Raw genomic sequence first — 23,215 nt, 5'->3', positions numbered from 1 at the left:
GGTAGCATGGACTTCTAATGAGCACTGTACACAAAGTAAACAGGACAACAGGAATGCCATTAGCTCATAACTGGAAAAATACTAAGTCTGGCCTGATGATAGCACTACATCAGAGCTAAGAGATTGTCAAGGTTATAACAATTCACTGTCAGAGAGGCATGGATGTCCATAATACATTTCATGGCTATCCAACCAATTCTCCGTCGAGACATTGAAACTTACTCACACAAATATGCCAACCTCATAATGGCACTAGATTAGAATTCAGGGGGTCAGCAAAGTCGGTACATTCAACCCTCATGGGACAATGAATGCACAGGATTGAATTGCAATTTTCATACAATCGTTGTAAAATGTATTTAAGTGTTGACCAAAGTGGTGGACCGACAGAGCCATCCCTGGTGTGGCTAAAAGAAAATGGCTTATGTTGCCATGCAGAATGTCACCAGAGATCCTCTTTCTGAAATCATGAGCAGTGTCTGTTTGCACCCTGTCCCCTGCCCCCTGCCCCCTGCCCCCTGCCCCCTGTCCCCTGCCCCCTGTCCCCTGCCCCCTGTCCCCCTGTCCCCTGTCCCCTGTCCCCCTGCCCCCTGCCCCCTGCCCCCTGTCCCCTGCCCCCTGCCCCCTGCCCCCTGTCCCCTGTCCCCTGCCCCCTGCACCCTGCCCCCTTCCCCCTGTCCCCTGCCCCCTGCCCCCTGCCCCCTGCCCCCTGCCCCCTGCCCCCTGCCCCCTGCCCCCTGCCCCCTGCCCCCTGTCCCCTGCCCCCTGCCCCCTGTCCCCTGCCCCCTGCCCCCTGCCCCCTGCCCCCTGCCCCCTGTCCCCTGTCCCCTGCCCCCTGCCCCCTGCCCCCTGCCCCCTGCCCCCTGCCCCCTGTCCCCTGCCCCCTGTCCCCTGCCCCCTGTCCCCTGCCCCCTGTCCCCTGCCCCCTGTCCCCTGTCCCCTGTCCCCTGTCCAGGCATCCTCCACAAGGGCAGTGGAGAGAACATCTTTGTGACGGAGCAGCCCCCCGTGGTGAGCAGTGTCATGGGTAACGGACGGCGCCGCAGTATCTCCTGCCCCAGCTGTAATGGCCTGGCAGACGGGAACAAGCTGCTGGCGCCGGTGGCCTTGGCCATGGGCATCGACGGCAGCCTCTATGTCGGGGACCTCAACTTTGTACGCAGGGTCTACCCATCTATGAACACAACTGGCATCCTGGAATTAAGGTACAACACCCACTAACAACAAGAATCCAGTTTTTAAAGAAGAAATAGGGAGAGGTAAAACATGAATTGGTTGTAAAGCAGATAGATATAGAGGTCGTCTGTATGTACTGACAGATTTTAAGAAGGGCTGGTTAGATTAAAGCAAGATGACAGAAGAAGAGAATTGAGTATAGACCAGGTGGCTTTAGTACATATAACATAGGATTGGGTCCTTTTATGATAAAGAGAAAAATAAGGCGAGCCACTGGGGATGGCAAAGAAGAATTATGCAGTGCACTAGTTATCATTTCTCTAGGGTGCTTTTATACCCATGGTTGAATTTCCCTGTTCACAGCCCAGACAGCTTTGTCTTCTTGCTCTCTGTAAGGTTGCTCTCCTCCGCACACTGTGTGAGTTAACATTTGTTTTGTTGTGCTTTTATCTCCCCCTTTCTCCCCCTTGAAGAAACAAAGACTTCAGACACAGGTAAGATTATTAGGACCATACATTCCAAGTTGTTCTATTGTTGTACACCATAGCACAACAGCAAAAGCGCTTCATTGTCTTCAGTGAAAAAGCAAGCAACATAATCAATAACATAATAATCATGTGTATTTATTTTTCCTGCCTCCTCAGTAATAACCCAACCCACAAGTACTTCCTGGCAGTGGATCCAGTGTCTGGGGCTCTGTTCATCTCAGACACCAACTCGCGGAGGATCTACCGCGTGCACTCCCTGACAGGAGGCCGGCTGCTGTCCGACAATGCAGAGGTGGTGGCTGGCACCGGGGAGCAGTGTCTGCCCTTTGATGAGCGCTGTGGGGACGGAGGAAAAGCTACTGAAGCAACTCTTATGAGCCCCAAAGGTGAAGAAGAAAAACATTGTTCTACATTTGTATTGTTAAATGATATTCAAATGCGTCAGTTCGCGGCTTTACTTTGTTTCATTATCATTACTTGAGAGTCATGAAAGGCGCCTATAAAATGTATTATTATTATTATTATTATTATTATTATTATTATTATTATTATTATTATTATAATAATAATTATTATTATTATTATTATTATTATTATTATTATTATTATTATTATTATTATTATTATTATTATTATTATTATAAACTGAATATCTCTTGGATTTGTACTGTTCAGACTACAACAAGACATTTCAAAGATGTCACCTTAGGCTGTGGGAAATTGTGTCCGGCATTTTGCCACTATTTATCAATCAGAACCCATATATTGATGGATTTAATTATAATTAATCCGATGGTTAATTGTAGCCCTATAGTGCAATAAGGTCAATACAAATATAATTTTTAGTTATGATAACACAACCATGATAATTGTACAGTATCCCAATGTGTTGCATTTAACTTCATTCTTCTTGTTCAAATAATGAATAGAATTTAAAAAGCGCCTTTGTGATTGTTTCTCATGAACAACTACACTTACTGTGCATTACAATCTTATGTCAGTTAAAAAGACATATAGGTGTGTGAAGTTTTCCCATATCAGATTTTCTTTCCTTCTTACGTGCCCATCTTGTGACTCAACTAAAGCAGGACAGACAGTCTATCAACCTGCTTCATGTTCAACTTATTAATGCAATTATTTTTGTGGATCATAGAACATTGTGACACCAAACTGTCAAGAATGTCACGCGATCACATTTCCCCCAGTCGGTGGGTGACACGCATGTGGGACTGTGGATGTTATCATATATACAGTGTGTGTGTGTGTTTGTGTGTGTGTGTGTGTGTGTGTGTGTGTGTGTGTGTGTGTGTGTGTGTGTGTGTGTGTGTGTGTGTGTGTGTGTGTGTGTGTGTGTGTGTGTGTGTGTGTGTGTGTGTGTGTGTGTGTGTGTGTGTGTGTGTGTGTGAGTGTGTGTGTGTGTGTGTGTGTGTGCGCGTGCGTGTGTCAGTGAGAGAAGGTGGAAGAGATACGATGTAGGAGAAGACAATGAGCCACTGATTCCGTCTTACCAGGCAAAGTCAGCGAGTGCACACACCAGCCTTTGCCCTCTCTCTCCATCTTCCTCTCCCTCTCTCTATCTCTCTCTACCTCTCATTTGCTCTGTGCCCTTCGCTGTATCCTTCATCTGTTGTTGTGCATCTCAGTGTGACTTAGGAAGTTATTTTGGGGCACAGTTGCCTGGAACCAACACAGCTGTCTGGATGCCTGCTGCCTAGGTAGACCCACAAGGTTGACACAGCAGCATTATACTGCTAAATGCTAAAACCCAGAAAGAAATGAAAGGAATGGATGACAAAAATAAGTGCAATAGATCACTGGTCTGTCCTAAGAATCTGCTTGCAGTCTACCATTTCCCTCATGAGCGTGAGTCCCGGTTACTCATCCCAAAACTAAGACTCTAATAGTTCAATGCCCGCTCTATCGCTTTTCTCTCTCTCTCTCTCTCTCTCTCTCTCTCTCGCTCTCTCTCTCCCTCTCTCTCCCTCTCTCTCCCTCTCATTGGATAAGGCATTGAGCCATTCAGCTGTCGGGGCTTGCTATCCATTCTCATCCTGCTGGAAAGAGAGTGAGCTTTAATTGACTTTGAAAAATGTTTGAGTTCTGACTGGTCACTCACGGTTCTCCATGTCCACTCTGACAGGCATCGCGGTGGATAAGAATGGTCTGATGTACTTTGTGGACGCCACCATGATCCGTAAGGTGGACCAGAACGGGATCATCTCCACTCTGCTGGGAGCCAACGACCTGACCGCAGTACGGCCGCTCAGCTGTGACAACAGCATGGACGTCAGCCAGGTAGCGCACACTTATTTTAACTTAAAGTAACTTTTATTAAATGTAAAATGAAATAAACAAGAAATATACAGTGTATATTTCATGTCTATATATATATATATATATATATATATATATATATATATATATATATATATATATATATATATATATATATATATATATATATATATATATATACTGTATGTATATATATATATACTGTATGTATATTTTTTAATCTGCCTCGTGAGCACAGATATGGGCCAATGAACATTATCTCAAAATGCCAGTAATCAGTCTATGTGTAGATGAGAGGTTATGGAGAGACAGATGAGGTTCAGACAGCCTTTATGGAGATGGTGTGGAAACATGCCAGGCTGGAGGTCAGGGACAGATAGATTAAAGAGTCCATGGATTAATGGATGGATCTAAAGACACTGAGGACTGCAGTCACTTAAAGAACCATGAAGAGACTAACATGAGCCTTGGCATCCTGTCTCAAGGCTTTCTCCCTCATAACGTTTGTCTCTGTCTACCAGGTCCGTCTGGAGTGGCCCACGGACCTAGCAGTCAACCCCATGGATAACTCTCTCTATGTCCTGGAAAACAATGTCATCCTACGCATCACTGAGAACCACCAGGTCTGTGCACACGACCACTGCAGAACCCTGTAGGGTGAACACTTATGGCTCCACAGGATTTAGTCCCAATTAGGCTTTCTCTCTAGCCAATTAAGAAGCAAAAGTCCAACTTCTAACAGTTCTCTAAGTTGTGCAGCAGTGGCAACATTACTGATTCATTAGTTTGAGGTATATTATATTCTACTCTCTGGAATTGAACTTCATTGTGGAAAGTTTCATCCGGGCTGTTTTAATCGCAAATCACTTAGACTCCATAACTAGTTTATCATTAGATAGAATAGATTAGACAGCTGTATTGATCCCAAGAAGGGCAATTCAATTGCAGTTTAGCAAATCCACAATCACACCAACACGTTACATGTCAAAAAACACAATAGACAAACTGAGATCTGTGAAGGACAGCAAGGTAAAGATATTAAGCTAAAATAACGATAGATTAGATCATAAATAGACAGTATTACATGTGTTATCATATAAAGGTACTGACAAAAAAATGAATGGCTAATATCATTTGACATGACTACGGTCTGAGTTCAGTAACTTAATGACTGAAGGATGAGGGATTTGGATATGTATGTCCAGTATGTGAGGTTCTGTGTTGTTGCCTGCAGGTTAGCATCATAGCAGGGCGGCCCATGCATTGTCAGGTGCCAGGTATCGACTACAGCCTGAGTAAGCTGGCTATACACGCAGCCCTGGAGAGCGCCACAGCCATCGCCCTGTCCCACACCGGCATCCTCTACATCGCTGAGACAGACGAGAAGAAGATCAACAGAGTGAGACAGGTATGAGATGGAGGGCTCAGTGTAGCTGGCTGTCTGTCTGTCTGTTTGAGAAAGAGTTTGTGATTCTGAAGTTATTTTCTTGTTGGGTGTCAGGAGTGACAGTCCAGCTAGTCAGGCTGTATGGCTGTTGTTTGTTTCCTTTCATATCTCCAGACACTACATTCAGTTCAGGCACTTTCTTTTTCATTTTTTTCTTCTTCCATTCCTCTGTTTTGATAACTGAAAAGGATTTTTTCTTTTGGTAATGAATTTTCTTTCATTGAGTGATGCCCCCCCCCATACACACACACACACACACACACACACACACACACAATCTCTTCATTGACCGGGCCTGCTCTTCCATTGCCTGTGTGTTTTCCTTTAGGTGAGCACTAATGGAGAGATCTCCCTGCTGGCCGGCACTGCCTCCGACTGCGACTGCAAGAACGACGTCAACTGCAACTGTTTCTACGGTGACGAGGGCTACGCCCCCGACGCCGGCCTCAACTCCCCCACCTCCCTGGCTGTGTCTCCTGACGGGAGCCTGTTCATCGCAGACCTCAACAACATCCGCATCAGAGCAGTGAGAGCCAACCGGCCCGGCCCTGCTGTCTCCAGCGTGGGCTATGGAGCCTCTGCGCAGTATGAGGTGGCCTCGCCCAGAGAACAGGAGCTGTATGTCTTCAATGGGGAGGGTCTTCACATCCAGACCATTAGCCTGGTGACCGGGGAGCCGCTGTATAACTTCACCTACGGCCCCGACGGAGAGCTGGCCGTGCTGACGGATAACTGTAACAACACGGTGAAGGTGAGGAGAGACGGCCAGGGCCAGGGAGGAGGAGCTGGCCTGCTCAGACTGGTGCTGCTGCCTGAGAACCAGGTGGTGACCCTGGGTCTGGACCCCACCGGGGGGCTGCGCAGTGTGTCTTCCCTGGGACAGGAGGTGGCTCTCATGGGCTACAGCGGAAACACCGGCCTGCTGGCTACCAAAGCTGATGAGACGGGATGGACCACATTTTACCAGTGAGTGTCTGTGATAGCGTTTGTATATTTCCACCACTTCTCCTTCTATCCGGCCTGTAGGTTTAAAGGTCACCAGACTCCCAAACTATGAGAACAAAAAACCCATCCCTCTTTTCTCCACCTTTACCTTTCTGAAAACCTTTGTTCAAAAACACTAGTCAGATGTCTCTCCCCTTTTGATGTCAAAGGGGGAAAAGTTATGTCCCCCCATTACCAACCTAATTTAGCACTCCACCTGGAATCATTCTAACTGGCAGTTAGATTCAGGGCCAATCAGAGCAGACTGGAAGGCGGGGCTTAAAGAGACAGGCGCTAAAAGGTGATTCAGCAATGGCACTGTGAGATACAGTATAAAACAGATTGTTTGCACACTGCACCATGAAACCACTTCCTAGTAGAAACCAAAATTAGTATTGTTGAACCTTAAAATGAGCGGAATATGTCACCTTTAATGAGCTTTACAGGTTTTATGTTCATCCCCAATGATTGATCAGACAGCTCACCACACAGTGTACTGCTGCCCTCCAGTGTTAGCTTTTATAACTACAGACCATTCTTTCTAGATTACCTGTTTTGTTCCTCTTTTTGCCAGTGTGTGGGTTTGGAGTGTGCACGGATGGTTTTATTTGAACATATATGCTTTTCCCAGAACTGCCGTATCCTTCTTGCCTTGCCAATCACCTACACTGCATGATTTCCCCAGGTATGACAGTGAGGGGCGGCTGACCAACGTGACCTATCCCACGGGCATGGTGCGCAGCCTGCACCGGGAGATGGAGCGCTCCATCAACATCGACATGGAGAGCTCCAGCAGAGACGACGATGTTACTGTCATCACCAACCTGTCCTCGGTGGAGGCCTCCTACACTGTGGTGCAAGGTACACACACACACACACACACACACACTCAGCGCATACTAGTGCATATGCAGTGGGGAAAATGAGCCGCTCATGAATTTTTAAATATACTTGCTCGGGCTGGGAAATGCTGGGCTCAAGTCAATATCTAACACTGGCAGTATGAATCAAAATTCAACATGAATTATGTTCATTTGTTATTTTGAATGGTTAAAAGTTAATTTAATCTTTTTTTAAAGTGACGTTAGTGTGTCTGTGTTTAGGTTGTATTGATACACACAGATTCTCCCACTTCTTAATGTTACCGTTGACAATCACAGCCAGGGGCTGCGATGGTGAATCCTGTATGCTTCAGCCTGGTGCCTTTTTTAATCGACTGCTCTTGTCATTTTCACTCTCATGTGCATGCTCCAGGAGATGATTTTCTTTCCCTACCCCTCACTCCCTCTCACAGAGTCAAATGACTAATATATAGTTGTTAAATCCCAGCTGGGATCATCCTGCGTTTCAATATCATCACAGCCAAATTCATTAACTCATGTTAAGTTAAGTGAATCCTCCTCCATCCCTCAATCTTTTTCTCCCCAAACAGACACACACACACACACACACACACACACACACACATACCAAATACACCTCTCAAACACTTCCCATCATCCCTCATCTTATTTGGTCTGCTTTTAAAGAGGAAGAGGAAGAAGAAAAATAATTGCCTTCCTTCTCCCTTGACCAGTGCATGTGGCGTGACAGAAGTAGGAATGTAAGAGTGCGTACTGTAGCAGTCTGAAAGGCATTCACATGAGTAAGTGTGGATGTCTTCAGGGATCCACCTGCGCTGTGGAGTGGAAGAGAGAGAGAGAGAGGGAGAGAGAGAGAGACAGAGAGAGAGAGACAGAGAGAGACAGAGACAGAGAGAGAGAGAGACAGAGAGAGAGGGAGAGAGAGAGAGACAGAGAGAGAGAGACAGAGAGAGACGGAGAGAGAGAGAGACAGAGAGAGAGGGAGAGAGAGAGAGAGACAGAGAGAGGGAGAGAGAGAGAGAGACAGAGAGAGAGGGAGAGACAGAGAGAGAGGGAGAGAGACAGAGAGAGAGGGAGAGACAGAGAGAGAGGGAGAGACAGAGAGAGAGGGAGAGAGGGAGAGAGAGTTGTTCACGGAGCTGTAAGTCATTTAAGGTTCAGCTCTGCACTGTGTGGGCTGCAGCAGCAGAAGGGCTCTCTGCTGACATACTCACTTAACCAGCTCCCTCTCTTCCCGCTCTTTTCTGGCTCTCTTCATTAACTGGTATAGCGCAGTGAATTCTCCTCTGCCCCTCCAGCTCTCTCTCTCTCTCTCTCTCTCTATTCCTCTCTCCATCGCTCCTGTTTTATTACAAGCTTGTTCAGACAGAGGGAGCACAGAAGATTTATCTAAAGGCTTGGTTGCTGCCAATGGAAAAAGCTTGACTTGTCTGTTTGAGGCATTGTTAAAAAAGAGCCTGCAGCTTTATTACAAATTGGCCGTATGTATTACTGTCATTTATAGATGGGCTTCAAAGGGACACGCCATCCGATCCCCTCACCTTTTACTAAATGAAAACCAAACCCTCTGGATCTGCCTTGATATCTCTGAGCCCAAAAGCATTTTATCTTACATTCAACATCACATTGCTGTGATAAGGACAGGCTGTTTTCAGACATCAGAGGAAAGCATTAGGAACGGGGCTTATCTATTCACATTCATGTGTTTGAGAATAAGTCATTAAACTGTAGAGATAGTAGGATAATATAGAGAGATGTTAGTTTATCCTGACTATTGTCATTCAAAGCCTTTTGGAGTTGGTTTCAATAGGATACATGGCCTTGCATATTTCATTGGACTTGATCTTGACACTAGATCTGTGATTGGATTTTCCCTTTTTATAGTAAACTACATGTTTCAGACAGAAGGCCACACACAATAGGTATTGTTCTTATTGTCAGTAAAAGTCCTTTATCCTCGACCTCAATGTAAAAAGTGGTAAGGGAGAATAAAGAAATGAAGGAAATATTAGCCATGGTGATGAGGGGTTTGGAGTGAATTAGGTCAGAAGATCATGCAATGTCATTCTAAAAGAGAAACACATTGTCTAGGTTTAAAGGCACTGAGCATTTGGTCCAGACCAAAATGTTTTCACCAACTTTTATTCTTTCTTTTCATATCTCCTCACATCTCAAAAGAAGATGAAATACAACTGTAAAAAAAGTACAGAGAAGAAGTCAAATACATGAGATATACTTTGCCTAGGACCTAGTATCACTAAAGAATACATTTAAACAGTACAGGATTACCCTAAAAATAGAACACTTTTTGATTATGTCTGAACCCAATGAAATACTTCAGGTTATGGATGTGTTGGGTTTAGGGTCTGACAATCCTTATTTTCTATCATTCAAAGGCTACAGTAGAATTCATCTGCTCCCTCAGTGGCTGCTTTCCTGATATATTACAGTTTTTCACAATTGCTTAAACACATTTCCTGATAGACTACCTCACTTTTTCAAAACCCTAAACACAAATCTCAAAACTCAAACACAAAATGCAAAATCCTTCACTTCTCTTACAAAAGCACACTTTACCCTCAAAACAATGTTAACTCTTCACTAAATGGTGTTTTCTTTTCAAATGACAAACACATACATCATATGACTAGACATTTCTAGCACTCATTGAACACTGGTGTGCAGAATGGAAAACACTATAGTATAAATGCAAACCACTATATGAATGCTTTATCAGTAGAAGTATGCCTTTGCATGTTCATACACTTTCACCTACAGTAACAACAAATACTTAACAGTTTTTGCCAAATGCTAACACACATGTTGCAGAATAGTTTATTTTGCCATTTCAAACAAACACAATGAATAGGTAGGACTGTAGTTCAAGCAATTCAGTGTGTCAATATAAACTAAGAAACAATTACAGTAAAATTAGGGAACAATGGTAAAAAAAAATCAGCTTAGTAAGGAATTGGGTGGTTGGATTATGAATCCTTTTATGGATAACGCCTCCTGTTTGTGTCTGGCCACATCGCCTCATCAACTTCACACTCAATGTCATCCTTTGAGAAGCAACAGGGAAATTATCACCTGTTTCCAGTCTAAATCTCCTAATTATGGAGCGACTCAGGCTGGGCTGCACTCTCTGTCCAGGCTCCCTCATTGATAGGCCATGATCTATAACATGGTCCACTATAGTGTCCCTGTTGTATGTGTCTCTGTCTGTTGCCTTCTTTGTCCTCGTCCTCCTGTCGCTCTCTCTCCTCCTCTTTCCTTGACTCTTACTGTCTCAGAAAGGAGCTGAGCTCACCTGGGGTCTATGTGTAGTGCTAAGGTTTAGACTGATTGGTATTCAATTAGTTTAATTTTTTTCAAGAAGTGTGTTGGAGAATTTCAAACACAGTGCAAAGCATATATTGTGTTTGTAGAGTTGGTGCTTTGGTTTAGGGCATGGTTACAAAAGTTAGAGGTTGTGGTCATAGCAGTCACTTTTAGTGTTTACAGTATTCGGCAAAAACTGTATTTGTACAAAAATGTGAAGTCTACTGTAAATCACAGCAAACAGGAGCTCATCTCTGACCCTTCTATAGCTAACTGCACAAAAGCCTTTTGAGTTTAGAAATGTGATTGGCAGTGTGTTCTGTGTGAATACCATGAGAGAGAATTCAGGAAGAGTGTGCAAGATATAGAGAATTGTGTGTAGTGTTGTGAAAAATGTGTGTTTTGGAATGAGAATATGAGTCTAAGGCAGGACATGTGTTTGGAGTTCAGCAGAATTGGTTAAGCAGTTGGTAAATTAGTTTCAGATTGTGCACATTGTGTCTGATGTTCCAAAAAATGTGTTTAAACAATTGTGAAAAACTGTAATATAAATGTGTGTGTGTTTGTCTCCCCCTACAGATCAAGTGAGGAACAGCTACCAACTTTGCAACAATGGGACTCTGAGAGTGATGTACGCCAACGGTATGGGCATCAGCTTCCACACGGAGCCCCACATCCTGGCTGGCTCTGTCAGCCCCACCATCGGACGCAGGAACATCACGCTGCCCACTGACAACGGACTGAACTCCATCGAATGGCGTCTGCGCAAAGAGCAGACCAAGGGCAAGGTCACTGTGTTCGGGAGGAAGCTACGGGTCAGTGCAGCTGTTTTATGTATCAGTGAAAATAGTTCCTCAATATATATATATATATATATATATATATATATATATATATATATATATATATATATATATATATGTATATGTATATATATATACATATATACATATATATACATATACACATATATATATATATATATATATATATATATATATATATATATATATATATATATATATATATATATATATATATATGTGTGTATTATATTAAGGTGAAATAGTCAGTATGTACTTTTCATTCCTGTACTTTTTTATGGTTATTTTCGTCTGTCCAAATATTGTTTGGGTCGGTCCCGTGGACCATGGGTGGGGGTTGTTGTAAATATTTGTATGTTTGCATATAATACAAATGCAATATAAATCTTAGTGGAAAAAAGAAAAGTATTTCCTCAACCTTACACCAAATCTAAAGTAAAAGCCTTTTCCTCAAATGAACCTGGCCTAACCCTAACCCTAACCCTAACCTTTCCAGGCTCATGGACGCAACCTTCTGTCCATTGACTTTGACCGCAACACGCGCACTGAGAAGATCTACGATGACCACCGCAAGTTCACGCTGCGCATCATGTATGACGCCCAGGGCCGGCCTGCTATGTGGCTGCCTAGCAGCAGCCTGGCCGTGGTCAACGTGTCCTACTCCAGCACAGGACAGCTGGTGGGTCTGCAGAGGGGCAGCATGAGTGAGAGGACAGAGTTTGACTCCCAGGGACGCATTCTGTCTCGCTCCTTTGTGGACGGGAAGGTGTGGAGCTACAGCTACCTCGATAAAGTAAGTCCATTCCTCCTTCACAGTTTTCATCTGGGTATCAAATCTTATTGAGGCAGGGCAAGAGAGAGGACCAATAGTCATTTTTGGATAGGAAAACTTGAGTGAAATGATTAATAATTTTCATGGTTATAAAGATTCAAATTTTGTCAGCTGAGAGTAAAATGACTACTGGGGCTATTTCCCAGCAGGCCAGCCACCCATTGATAATGCTGTTCTATTAATCTAACATCCCTGTCTGCTCTCAGTCCATGGTGCTGCTGCTGCAGAGCCAGAGACAGTATGTCTTTGAGTTTGATGTGTCGGGTCGGGTCACAGCCGTCACCATGCCCAGCGTGGCTCGCCACACCATGTTCACCCACGTGTCTGTGGGCTACATCCGCAACGTGTACAGCCCTCCGGAGAGCAACGCCTCCATCATCCATGACTTCACGGAGGACGGCCGGCCCCAGGCCACACACTACCTGGGCACGGGCCGCCGCCTGCTCTACAAGTACGGCAAGCTAGCCAAGCTGTCTGAGATCCTGTACGACAGCACCGCCGTCACCTTCGGCTACGACGAGACGGCCGGCGTGCTGAAGATGGTCAACCTGCAGAGCGGGGGCTTCTCCTGCACCATCCGCTACCGCAAGATGGGCCCGCTCATAGACAAACAGATCTACAGGTTCAGTGAGGAGGGCATGGTCAACGCACGCTTCGACTACACCTACCACGACAACAGCTTCCGCATCGCCAGCATGAAGCCCGTCATCAGTGAGACGCCGCTGCCTGTCGACCTCTACCGATACGACGAGATCTCTGGAAAGGTGCAGACATTTATCAAGTCTAAATGGTCTTTTCATCCCTTTTTTGGCAATGATGTGTGTAACAATTTAATGGTGGAGTCAGCCATTGTTGTCAAAATCCCTTTTTGTCAAAATGTGAATATGTCCGTACGATCCGCTACCTGTGTGTGTGTGTGTGTGTGTGTGTGTGTGTGTGTGTGTGTGTGTGTGTGTGTGTGTGTGTGTGTGTGTGTGTGCTAAAAAATAAATCCAGTGTTAATACACAGCCTAAGCTTTGTATACGGGCATGTCGCTAGCTACGGTGGACTACGTTGGGCCCCCTGTTTATAAACCCTTTGTTTTCATTCCAGTTTAACACTGAATGTTTGTATCAGTGCACACACAGTACGCACGGGTTGAGGATCGTATGGACATATTCACTGATTTAAAATTTTTTTTTTAAGTGATTTTGCGTTCTCCATCATGGCTGAATCCACCTTTACCGTTACAGAACAAACAGTGTGTTAACGTGCCTTCATGTCTGCCAGATAAGAGGGCTCACTGTCTGTCGACCCTTCCATCCCCTCCTACAGGTGGAACACTTTGGAAAGTTCGGGGTCATCTACTACGACATCAATCAGATCATCACCACTGCTGTCATGACGCTGAGTAAGCACTTTGACACCCACGGGCGCATCAAGGAGGTGCAGTATGAGATCTTCCGCTCCCTCATGTACTGGATGACAGTGCAGTACGACAGTATGGGCCGCGTGGTGAAGAGAGAGCTCAAGATCGGGCCCTACGCCAACACCACTCAGTATCGCTACGACTATGATGGAGACGGGCAGCTCAGTGGTGTCAAGGTGACTGTTCTGTCTTATCTGTGTACAACTTTAAAGGACAAGTTCCATTGTTGCCTCTGTGGGGGTTCAAGAAAAAGGCGACAGAAGCCATCCAAGCCAACTGTGCGTGCATTTCTTCAAGAAGAAATGGGCAAAGGCCGCTCTTTGCAAATAGATACCGTTGACCTACTGCCAGGCACATCTGTGGTGGTTTGCAAGGTTTCCTTCCAGTATGTGATTGATTCTAATATGAATATATAGAGCGCAACATAATGTGGTAAACAAACACGTCCCAACAAGCACACAGGGGCGTTCAGTGATGTTGTAAAGTTTATTTTCTGACTGTCGGTGGAGGCTGGCTGATATTCCTCCATTGACTATGAGTGTTTGAGCTAAGTTAAAAGCAACCTTTGCCCATTTCTTTTTTTAAATGCACACACAGTTAAAGGTGGTATACGTTATCCAGAGAACGCTTGTTTATGTGTATACTAACTGCTGCAATATTTGTCGCTCAGAGCTAGTGCCGTTTACAGAGCCACAGCTGTGTATAAACACTATGGGCATATAGCTATGAGACTATGAGTAGAGTAGCTTATTTTTTTTTAAGATTATTTTTTGGCATTTTCAAGCTTCATTGATATGGTACGCGCTCTATCCACTACACCACCGGAGCGCCCCGAAGAGTAGCTCATTTTGACAATTTGTATTACAATGACTGAGTATGCCTTTTAAAGGAATGTTTAATGCCGCCGTGTCTTGAATCTTTCAGTGACACAACCTGCTCAAAATAAAAACCCATTCATTTAAACTGTCACTACACCTTTAATCACTCAGTAAACTTCCATCTTGTTTCATCCAGGTGAACGACTGGTCGACCTGGCGCTACAGCTACGACCTGAACGGTAACCTCCACCTGCTGAACCCGGGGAACAGCGCCCGCATCCTGCCCCTGCGCTATGACCTCAGAGACCGCATCACGCGCCTGGGAGACGTCCAGTACCGCGTGGACGAAGATGGCTTCCTCAGCCAGCGCGGCTCGGATGTCTTTGACTACAACTCCAAAGGCCAGCTGCTGAGGGCCTACAACAGGGGCCCCGGGGGCTGGAGCCTGGTCTACCACTATGATGGGCTGGGCCGCAGGGTGTCCTCCAGGAACAGCCTGGGACAGCACCTTCAGTTCTTCTACGCAGACCTCAACCACCCCACCAGAGTCACACACATCTTCAACCACTCCAGCTCAGAGATCTCCTCGCTCTACTATGACCTGCAGGTATAGGCAGCAGGGACACACATACAGATGGGCCATGTACCTAACCAAATACTTGTCTTATGTATTCAATTCTGTTTCCTGTGGTACCTGAATACTGATACATATTATTTTAACAACGTATGGCAAAACCTTAGTCTGTAACATACAGATTTACTGAGTGTCTCTCTTGTCATGATCAGGGCCATTTGTTTGCCATGGAGGTGAGCAGTGGAGAGGAATACTACATCGCTTCTGACAACACTGGCACACCACTGGCTGTGTTCAGCAGCAATGGACAAATGATCAAACAGGTATAGCACACAAACTCTGAACCTCCAAAGATGTTGTGTTAAACTGTGAAAACAACAAGAAGTCTTCATATGGAAAAAGGCTTCTGGCGTTTGCAGCACCTACACATCCTCATTACAAGACACTAACCCTGCGTTCTAATCCCCATACTTCCATACTATTGATTATTATGCCAGAAAACAATTTAGGATGTCCCAATACATGCACGTCAATTGTAGTATGCTGAAAATATATAAATGCTCCACTAACTCCAATAGCATTTTGGAGTATTCTGTCTTTATTATTGACATTTCTCAACATAAGGAAAAAAAAAATCTTCCTAATCTGACTTTTTTTTCTCTCCTGTGGCCCTCAAACTCTTCTGTACTTAAGTTTGTAGTGTAGTAAAAATAAAAAGTATGTGATTTGGAACGCAGGGCATGTCCTTATTACCTCCACTAACGCTCCTCTGTACCTGAAACAGTCCCTGCGTTCCAAATCACATACTTTTTCTTTTTACTACACTGCATATTAAAGTACACAAAAGATTTTTTTTTTTCATTTTGTTGAGAAATGTCAAGAATAAAGACAAATAATTCAACATGCTATTGGAGTTAGTGGGGTATTTATGTATTTTTCAGCATACTACAATTGACGTGCATGTATTGGGACATTCTAAATCTTTTTCTGGCACACTAAATAGTAGGGAAGTGTGGGGATTGGAACGCAGGGAGTGTTGTGAGCTTTTCATCTGAAAGCAGCAATGCCAATGGCCCTCTGTCTGTGTGTGTTTGTCTCAGGTGCAGTACACAGCGTATGGAGAAGTCTACCTGGACTCCAACCCAGAGTTCCAGCTGGTGGTGGGTTTCCATGGCGGCCTGTACGACCCGTTGACTAAGCTGGTCCACTTCACGCAGCGCGACTATGACGTGCTGGCAGGCCGCTGGACCTCACCGGACTACAGCATCTGGCCCAAGATAGGCAAAGACCCTGCTCCCTTTAACCTGTACATGTTCAAGAACAACAACCCCCTCAGTGACATGCTGGATGTCAAGAACTATGTCACAGGTAGAGAGGAGTCATTCATTCATATTTGGTGAACGTATTGAATTACAGCTCCGAAAAATAATAAGAGACCACTCCAAATGTTCAGTGTCTCTTGCTTTACTCTTAAGAGGCATATGTTTTAGTACAATAAACATTTAGATTTTATAATATAAACTACTGACAACATTTCTACCAACTTCCAATACATGTTTGTCATTAAGAGCATTTCCATTAAGTAAGATGAAGATTTAAGAAAAATCCAGACTGGTCTCTTAATTTTTTCCGGAGCTATATGCATATGAATATTTGTACCTACTGTATGTTACCTACTTTGGGCTGGATTTTTTATTTAAAGCTGACCATTGCTCCTTGTCTGGCATTACATTTTTTTATACACTTGACACAGTTACATGTTTTACACAAAACATTAAGAATGTAAAGTGGATACAGCAGAATAGTCAAGCAATACAGTAATGTTCAGATGAAGGAACATGTGGCCAGATCAAAGCATAAGTGCATCTTTAGAATCTAGGTTGTCGCTTGTTATATCCTGGTATTGTCTCTGGTGTCTCTGGATAGAACATATCTTATAATGACAAAGATACTGTAGTTTATCGAAGACAAATATATATCACAGATGAGTCACATGAAGCAAATACACTTTCTCTTTTCTCATGATGAAGAAGTATTCATTTTACTAGCTCCTTTAACCTTGCAGTGTGGCTGATACATGTCTCTGTGTCCTGTGTGCTGTAGATGTGAAGAGCTGGCTGGTGATGTTTGGTTTCCAGCTCAGTAACATAATCCCCGGGTTCCCTCGACACTCGCTCTACTTTGTGGAGCCGCCGTACGAGCTGCTAGCCACCCAGCACTGTGAGAACGGACAGGTACGCACCACTGCACCAACCCAATCCAATCATATTAACACCCTGATAGTGTTTAAGATATGTTGATGAGTTTCATGTTAAGACCAATGTCTTTCACATGTTCACGTGCTGTAGTGAGTTGTGTGTTCATTCATATCTGAATACAATACATGTGAATACATACATTCCTAGAGCTAGTAACAGTATCAATTGTGTAATCTGTTTTCATTTTACAAGCCTGTATAAGTATAATAAATAAAAAATATATGTTTCACGCACAGGGGAAGCAGCTCTGGTCATACTGCTTTAAACACACGCTCCATGACATAGAATGAGTGAGGAATAGGAGAATTACGTTGTTCATTTATTCTACAATGTGACAAAGCTTTTCTTGTACATTCTCCTGTAGCTCATCACTGGTGTGCAGCAGGCGGCAGAGCGCCACAACCAGGCCTTCATGGCCCTAGAGGGCCGTCTCCTCAACAAGGAACACCGAAGACGCAAGGACAAGCCTGGCCACTGGTTTGGCACCAGCAGCCCCATCATAGGCCGGGGAGTGATGTTGGCTGTGCAGGAGGGCAGGGTGGTGGCCGGCGTCTCGGCCGTGGCTAGTGACGACAGCCGTAAAGTGGCTCTGGTGCTGAACGGAGCCCAGTACCTGGAGGGCACACACTACACCCAGGACGGCAAGGACTGCCACTACTTTGTGAAGGTGGGCTCTGCTGACAGTGACCTGCTGGCCCTCGGACTCACCAGCGGACGCAAGTCACTGGAGAGTGGGATCAATGTGACGGTGAGCGGGCGCTCCAGGAGAGGGGTGACTGTGGAGTTTGCCGTTCCCTCGTTAGTACTGAGCGTTCGTTACGGGCTGGCTGTGGACGTGGTGGATGAAGAGAAGGTCAGGCTGCTGGAGCTGGCCAGGCAGAGAGCCTTGGCTGGGGCCTGGGCCAAGGAGCAGCAGAGGGCCAGGGATGGGAAGGGAGGGAGTCGCCTCTGGACCGAGGGGGAGAGACAGCAGCTCCTAACAACAGCTAGAGTACAAGGCTACGATGGCTACTATGTACTGCCTGTGGAGCAGTACCCAGAGCTGGCTGATAGCAGCAACAACATCCAGTTCCTCAGACAGAATGAGATGGGTAAGAGGTAACAGCCCACCTGAACTTGAAGGGCAGACTCTACCCTCTCTCTCATTTTTCACTTCTCTAGATCCTCCTCCTTTCTCCTACCCAGCCTCCTCAAGCCCGCTCCTCTTAAGAACCCATGGAGAATTCACCAACAAACGGGGTTACTCACGGAAAGCTGCAGGGACTTTTCAAAAGAATGACTTATCAGAACAAACATATTGTTAATTTAAACTGCCACTGGCAAAAAAAGTTTGATCAAATGGTTCTTTTTTTGTGAAAAAACTTTTGTGAACAACTGTAAAAGCACTGAAAAACTTTGAGACGTGTTGCTTAACGAATAAGAAGATTCCCCTTTTTAAAAAAGATAGTGATATTTTCACCCATATTTTTTGGGTCCCACTGACAGCAGCCATGATAGCTACTGAACACACAGTGGAGTTGTGCTTGGCTGGTGTCTGAGGTGAAGGCTTGTCTGTCTCTCATAGACACTGAAGGCAAAGGGACCAAAGTGGAGACAGAGCCTCCAGCGTACAGCCATGACAACCACACATCAACGGAGGACATCATAAAGACCAGAACCAGACAATACCATGAGTCAACCTCCCTGTCTCAGGCCTCCCATTGTCCCCTGCTGTTGTTGAGGCAGCGCACACATCCAACACCAACTGACGGCATCCTTCAACACACACACACAAGCTGGTGATGAACTAGAAAAGAAACTTTTGCAAAAACAAAACAAACAAAAAAAAGGTCAAAAAAGTGATGGCTATATTTGTGCACAGTGGTATCACACAGCATTGTTTCTTTTGAACTGGGGAGAATAATCATGTTACTACATATGTGTCAGACTACTACACTAAAAATCCAGGATGTTGCGTATACTGTAGATGCCGTAGTTTTGTACGTTTCAGTCGCGGTAGAATTGTGAGACTTTCACCAAGGCACTTCTGTACAGAGCGATACAAACACAACCACTCACTGAGTCCGGAGAAAACATGCTAAGTTAGTATTTATTTCATTTGATTCTTTTTTTATTTATTTATTATTATTATTATTATTATTATTAGTACTATATGACAATCATGAATGAGTCACCAGTTCTATTCCAAATGAACATTAATGGATGAGTTTTATTTTCATTTGTAAGATATGTAAGAAATGTTCATTTTGTTTTTGTATTCATTTTCAGTTTGCTGCCAAGGCAAATAATAGTCACTATCAAAAAGAATCATTTATGTAATAAAGTGTTTAAAAAAACGGTTTATACTTTAAATAAAGTCTTTAAAACTGTGAAATCTGTTTTTTCAAAACTATATTTGGATGTACAGTGTATAGACCTTTATGCAGCACAGTAGAATATTGTCCAGAATATCAACTTTTATATTTCTAAGAGGAAGTGGCTTGTAATGTGCAAAAAATCTTTAGCTGGTCTTACTACTCTAGAGTTTTTGTGGGCACTCTAATATTCCATATCTACAATATCAATCCCCAGTTTGTTGTTTTTTGACTGTGTTTCTGTTTGAGAGCAGAGATATATCTGTCCTAGATATCCCAACAGCAGTAGCAGTAATGGCTCCCTGTCACTGTGAAGAGACTCGTGCTGGATGTCATAATGTACCAAATCAGTATTATCAAAGGATGGTTCTTATACAGTGACTGAAGGCAGACTCTTCTGAGAACCTTATCAATAAAACATAATTGTTTACTTCAACCGAGCAATGCGTCATTCACATTTTTGTGTTTGAAGATTATTGATGTTTCTTTGGGCAGTGACACCCTTCGTACATTAGCTGCATTTTAACACAATCTTGATGTATTGGAAGCTTTCTTTGTTAATTGTGCATCAACCTCACTGATTGCGTCATTGTTTTTGCTCTGAAAGAAGTTACAAATAAATGATAGTGATGTATTGATGGCATACCAGTAAACAACCACAAAACTGCACTTTTCCTTTCTCCGTTTATGTTGCTTCTATTCCTGATAACACGGTCCAATATCTTTGACAACGACTGTTCATCGATTCTGATGCGCTTTTAAGTAGCCATTACCCTGTTAACTCTAAGTGCTTACAGATACATGTTATTGCCTGGGATGCTTTGACTCTTTTCTATTCATTTTGAGGTGCCCATTCATCCCCCTTTAGCAGTGGTACAATGGTTTAAATTGACCACAATCAATATTTTAAAATGAGTTTCCTGATAGTGATGTACCTACAGAGAATTATCACCCAAATCAGCAGTTCCAGACAGCTCCATCTTGTATTGCTTTGGCTGTAGAGCAGAGTGCAGCTTGTAGAGAACACAGCCGAATGCATTGTGAACACTGGACTTATACACTCAACAAAAATATAAACGCAACACTTTTGTTTTTGCTCCCATGTTTCATGAGATGGACTTAAAGATCTAAAATTCATTCCAGATACACAATTGTACCATTTCTCTCAAACATTGTTCACAAATCTGTCTAAATGTGTGATAGTGAGCACTTCTGCTTTGCTGAGATAATCCATCCCACCTCACATTTCAGAGTGGCCTTTTATTGTGGACAGTCTAAGGCACACCTGTGCACTAATCATGATGTCAGATCAGCATCTTGATGTGGCACACCTGTGAGGTGGGATGGATTATCTCAGCAAAGCAGAAGTGCTCACTATCACACATTTAGACAGATTTGTGAACAATGTTTGAGAGAAATGGTACAATTGTGTATCTGGAATGAATTTTAGATCTTTAAGTCCATCTCATGAAAAATGGGAGCAAAAACAAAAGTGTTGCGTTTATATTTTTGTTGAGTGTGTGTATATATATATATATATATATATATATATATATATATATATATCGGCCAAATGGACACAAATCCAAATGAATATTCATGCTGCTCCATAACTGCTGGGTGTGTAAATATAATACTTTTTGAGGTAACACTTTACAATAAGGTACACAAAAAAAGAGTTACTCTTTTTGATAACACATTGGCCATATCAACTCAAATGTTTATAATGTGTCAAGGTTGCTTTCACAGCTTGAAGTATCAGAGTGATCCCTGTCAGGGGCAGGGCTGTACAGTGCAATAGTTTTGATCCCATTTGCTACTGAAATTGATCACATGCAATGATGAATACAAATCCATTCGCACTTGTGCAACAGGCTGCTAATGAGGAGAGACTGTCTTTCAAACACAGAGGAGCGCTGCACAACACTGCTTAGAGGGCTCTACATTAACACTCCAAATGGGGGTAAATGTAGACTTAGGCAAGTAAGTTATTGAGTCCACCCTCCACTTTGGCTGGTGAAAGATGTGTCCTCGGGATCTGTGCTCGTGCAGCGATTCTAGGTATAAAAACTTCACCAACGGTAATTACCGGAAGGAGACGGCACATTACCGCAGTTAAGTTAGCGCGTGTACAAACAGAAAATTTCCTGTGTGCCTTCACATTAAAAGCCTGTTACTAGCCAAACGTGAGTTGACTTTTATTTTGAAGCCGGTAAGAACAGGAAGTTAGCGCTTTTTTCTAGCTTGAAAGGCAACTCCTTCAGCTGCAGCGAGCAGTCAACAGTAGCCTAGTCTATTTAAACAAAGTTTTAAATAAGCCACTGAAAAGCTACTCCCAATCTATTATTTAGGCTACTATCTATGCTCCCAACACATTCACAACAACCTATTTAATGTATCCTAAATTGTACCAATATTTATACTTATTTATTTAATAGGCTATGTTTAATGTTTTAAAGTTTGGTTTTAATTAACAGAAGGACATTATAAACCCTTATAATAATAATAATTCTGAATCAGCAAAAAATTGCAATTGGCAGGTTAGATTCTTTTGTCTAAATTGCAATCAGTGCACCCTTATTAATTCTTCCATAATTATTACTGCACACACTAGGATATCATATTAATTGAGAATCTCAAATGAGACCAAGATAACATGCTCAAAGGTAATTAGAGCGAAATGTAATGGTTAAGGTTATGCAAGTTTTCGATCATACTTTGTGTGCTACCAAATTTATTTTTGTGCTACTGAATTTTTTTGCTTGCTAGCACCAGTGCTACCACCTAAAAAAATAAGCGTACAGCCCTGTTCAGGGGTGATGTTAGGATCTTTAGGGGTGCCCGTCACCCTTTTAATGTCAATTACATTTTAAATTAAAAAAATATATTGACGTTATTTTACAAAGAAATGCATTTTATCTTTTTGTTTAACCTTACTCTCTCATGTGAACCTGTTCAAAAGGACATTTCCAATATGCAGTGGCAATACGTTTTGGAAATTGGAGATTTGTACAATTTTGACAAATTAATGACAAGCAGCATTTTCTGAAAATGGCTCAGAAATGATTTGTGAATGATAGGTGTCTTCATTCTAGGTCTAGAGGTGGATGAGGCTGTGATTAGCATAGCTCCTCAGCTCACAGTAGAGTAGCCCAGGAATCAAGAATCGCCTTTTGTCAAATCAGTGAATAGGCCTATCTCCTCAAAATCTGCATCCTGTACGAACATACCAGTGTTCAGAGGCTAGGCTTTATTACAAGAAGCAGATTGTGAGGAGATACCTTTTACAGTGATCACCATCGTATCTTACGTGTATGTTCTCTGTATGGAGGTATGTCTAGGGCAGCAAACCAGTCTGAGATTCAGTGGAACGCCACATTATCCCAGACAATTACTAAAACAGGAGTTTCTTGCCCTTCGATTTCTATCCTGCAGGCACAAGTTTTTTTTCCTCTCTTCATTTTCAGGTTTTGTGCTTTTAGCTGAAATTCAATAAGCAATTTTATTTGACATATTAGTAATATTCTTAGTAATATTCTTCTACGATATCAACACATAAGGTAAATGTAGTA

The 23,215-nt window shown here is 43.3% G+C and overlaps 1 protein-coding gene across 1 annotated transcript in view; it reads left to right on the top strand.

Moving 5' to 3' along the window:
• Positions 1-18,391, top strand: part of tenm2a (teneurin transmembrane protein 2a) — a gene marked incomplete at both ends in the record, with an annotated part of 191,758 nt that extends 173,367 nt beyond the window's left edge. Inside the window, 16 exons of the mRNA XM_080035807.1 lie at positions 956-1,205; positions 1,821-2,050; positions 3,805-3,959; positions 4,481-4,582; positions 5,194-5,367; positions 5,735-6,372; positions 7,076-7,251; positions 11,154-11,389; positions 11,895-12,191; positions 12,437-12,994; positions 13,546-13,815; positions 14,654-15,064; positions 15,244-15,354; positions 16,132-16,399; positions 17,135-17,265; positions 17,654-18,391. Of these exons, the coding sequence (XP_079891933.1) occupies positions 956-1,205; positions 1,821-2,050; positions 3,805-3,959; positions 4,481-4,582; positions 5,194-5,367; positions 5,735-6,372; positions 7,076-7,251; positions 11,154-11,389; positions 11,895-12,191; positions 12,437-12,994; positions 13,546-13,815; positions 14,654-15,064; positions 15,244-15,354; positions 16,132-16,399; positions 17,135-17,265; positions 17,654-18,391 (4,745 nt within the window). The remainder of the gene's footprint in view (positions 1-955; positions 1,206-1,820; positions 2,051-3,804; positions 3,960-4,480; positions 4,583-5,193; positions 5,368-5,734; positions 6,373-7,075; positions 7,252-11,153; positions 11,390-11,894; positions 12,192-12,436; positions 12,995-13,545; positions 13,816-14,653; positions 15,065-15,243; positions 15,355-16,131; positions 16,400-17,134; positions 17,266-17,653) is intronic.
• Positions 18,392-23,215: the final 4,824 nt, after the last annotated feature.

Source organism: Ammodytes marinus (assembly GCF_949987685.1).
Source record: "Ammodytes marinus genome assembly, chromosome: 10".
NCBI classification, from domain to species: Eukaryota; Metazoa; Chordata; class Actinopteri; order Uranoscopiformes; family Ammodytidae; genus Ammodytes; species Ammodytes marinus.
Note: the sequence above shows the minus strand (reverse complement) of the source record. Positions and strands in the feature narration are given on the sequence as shown.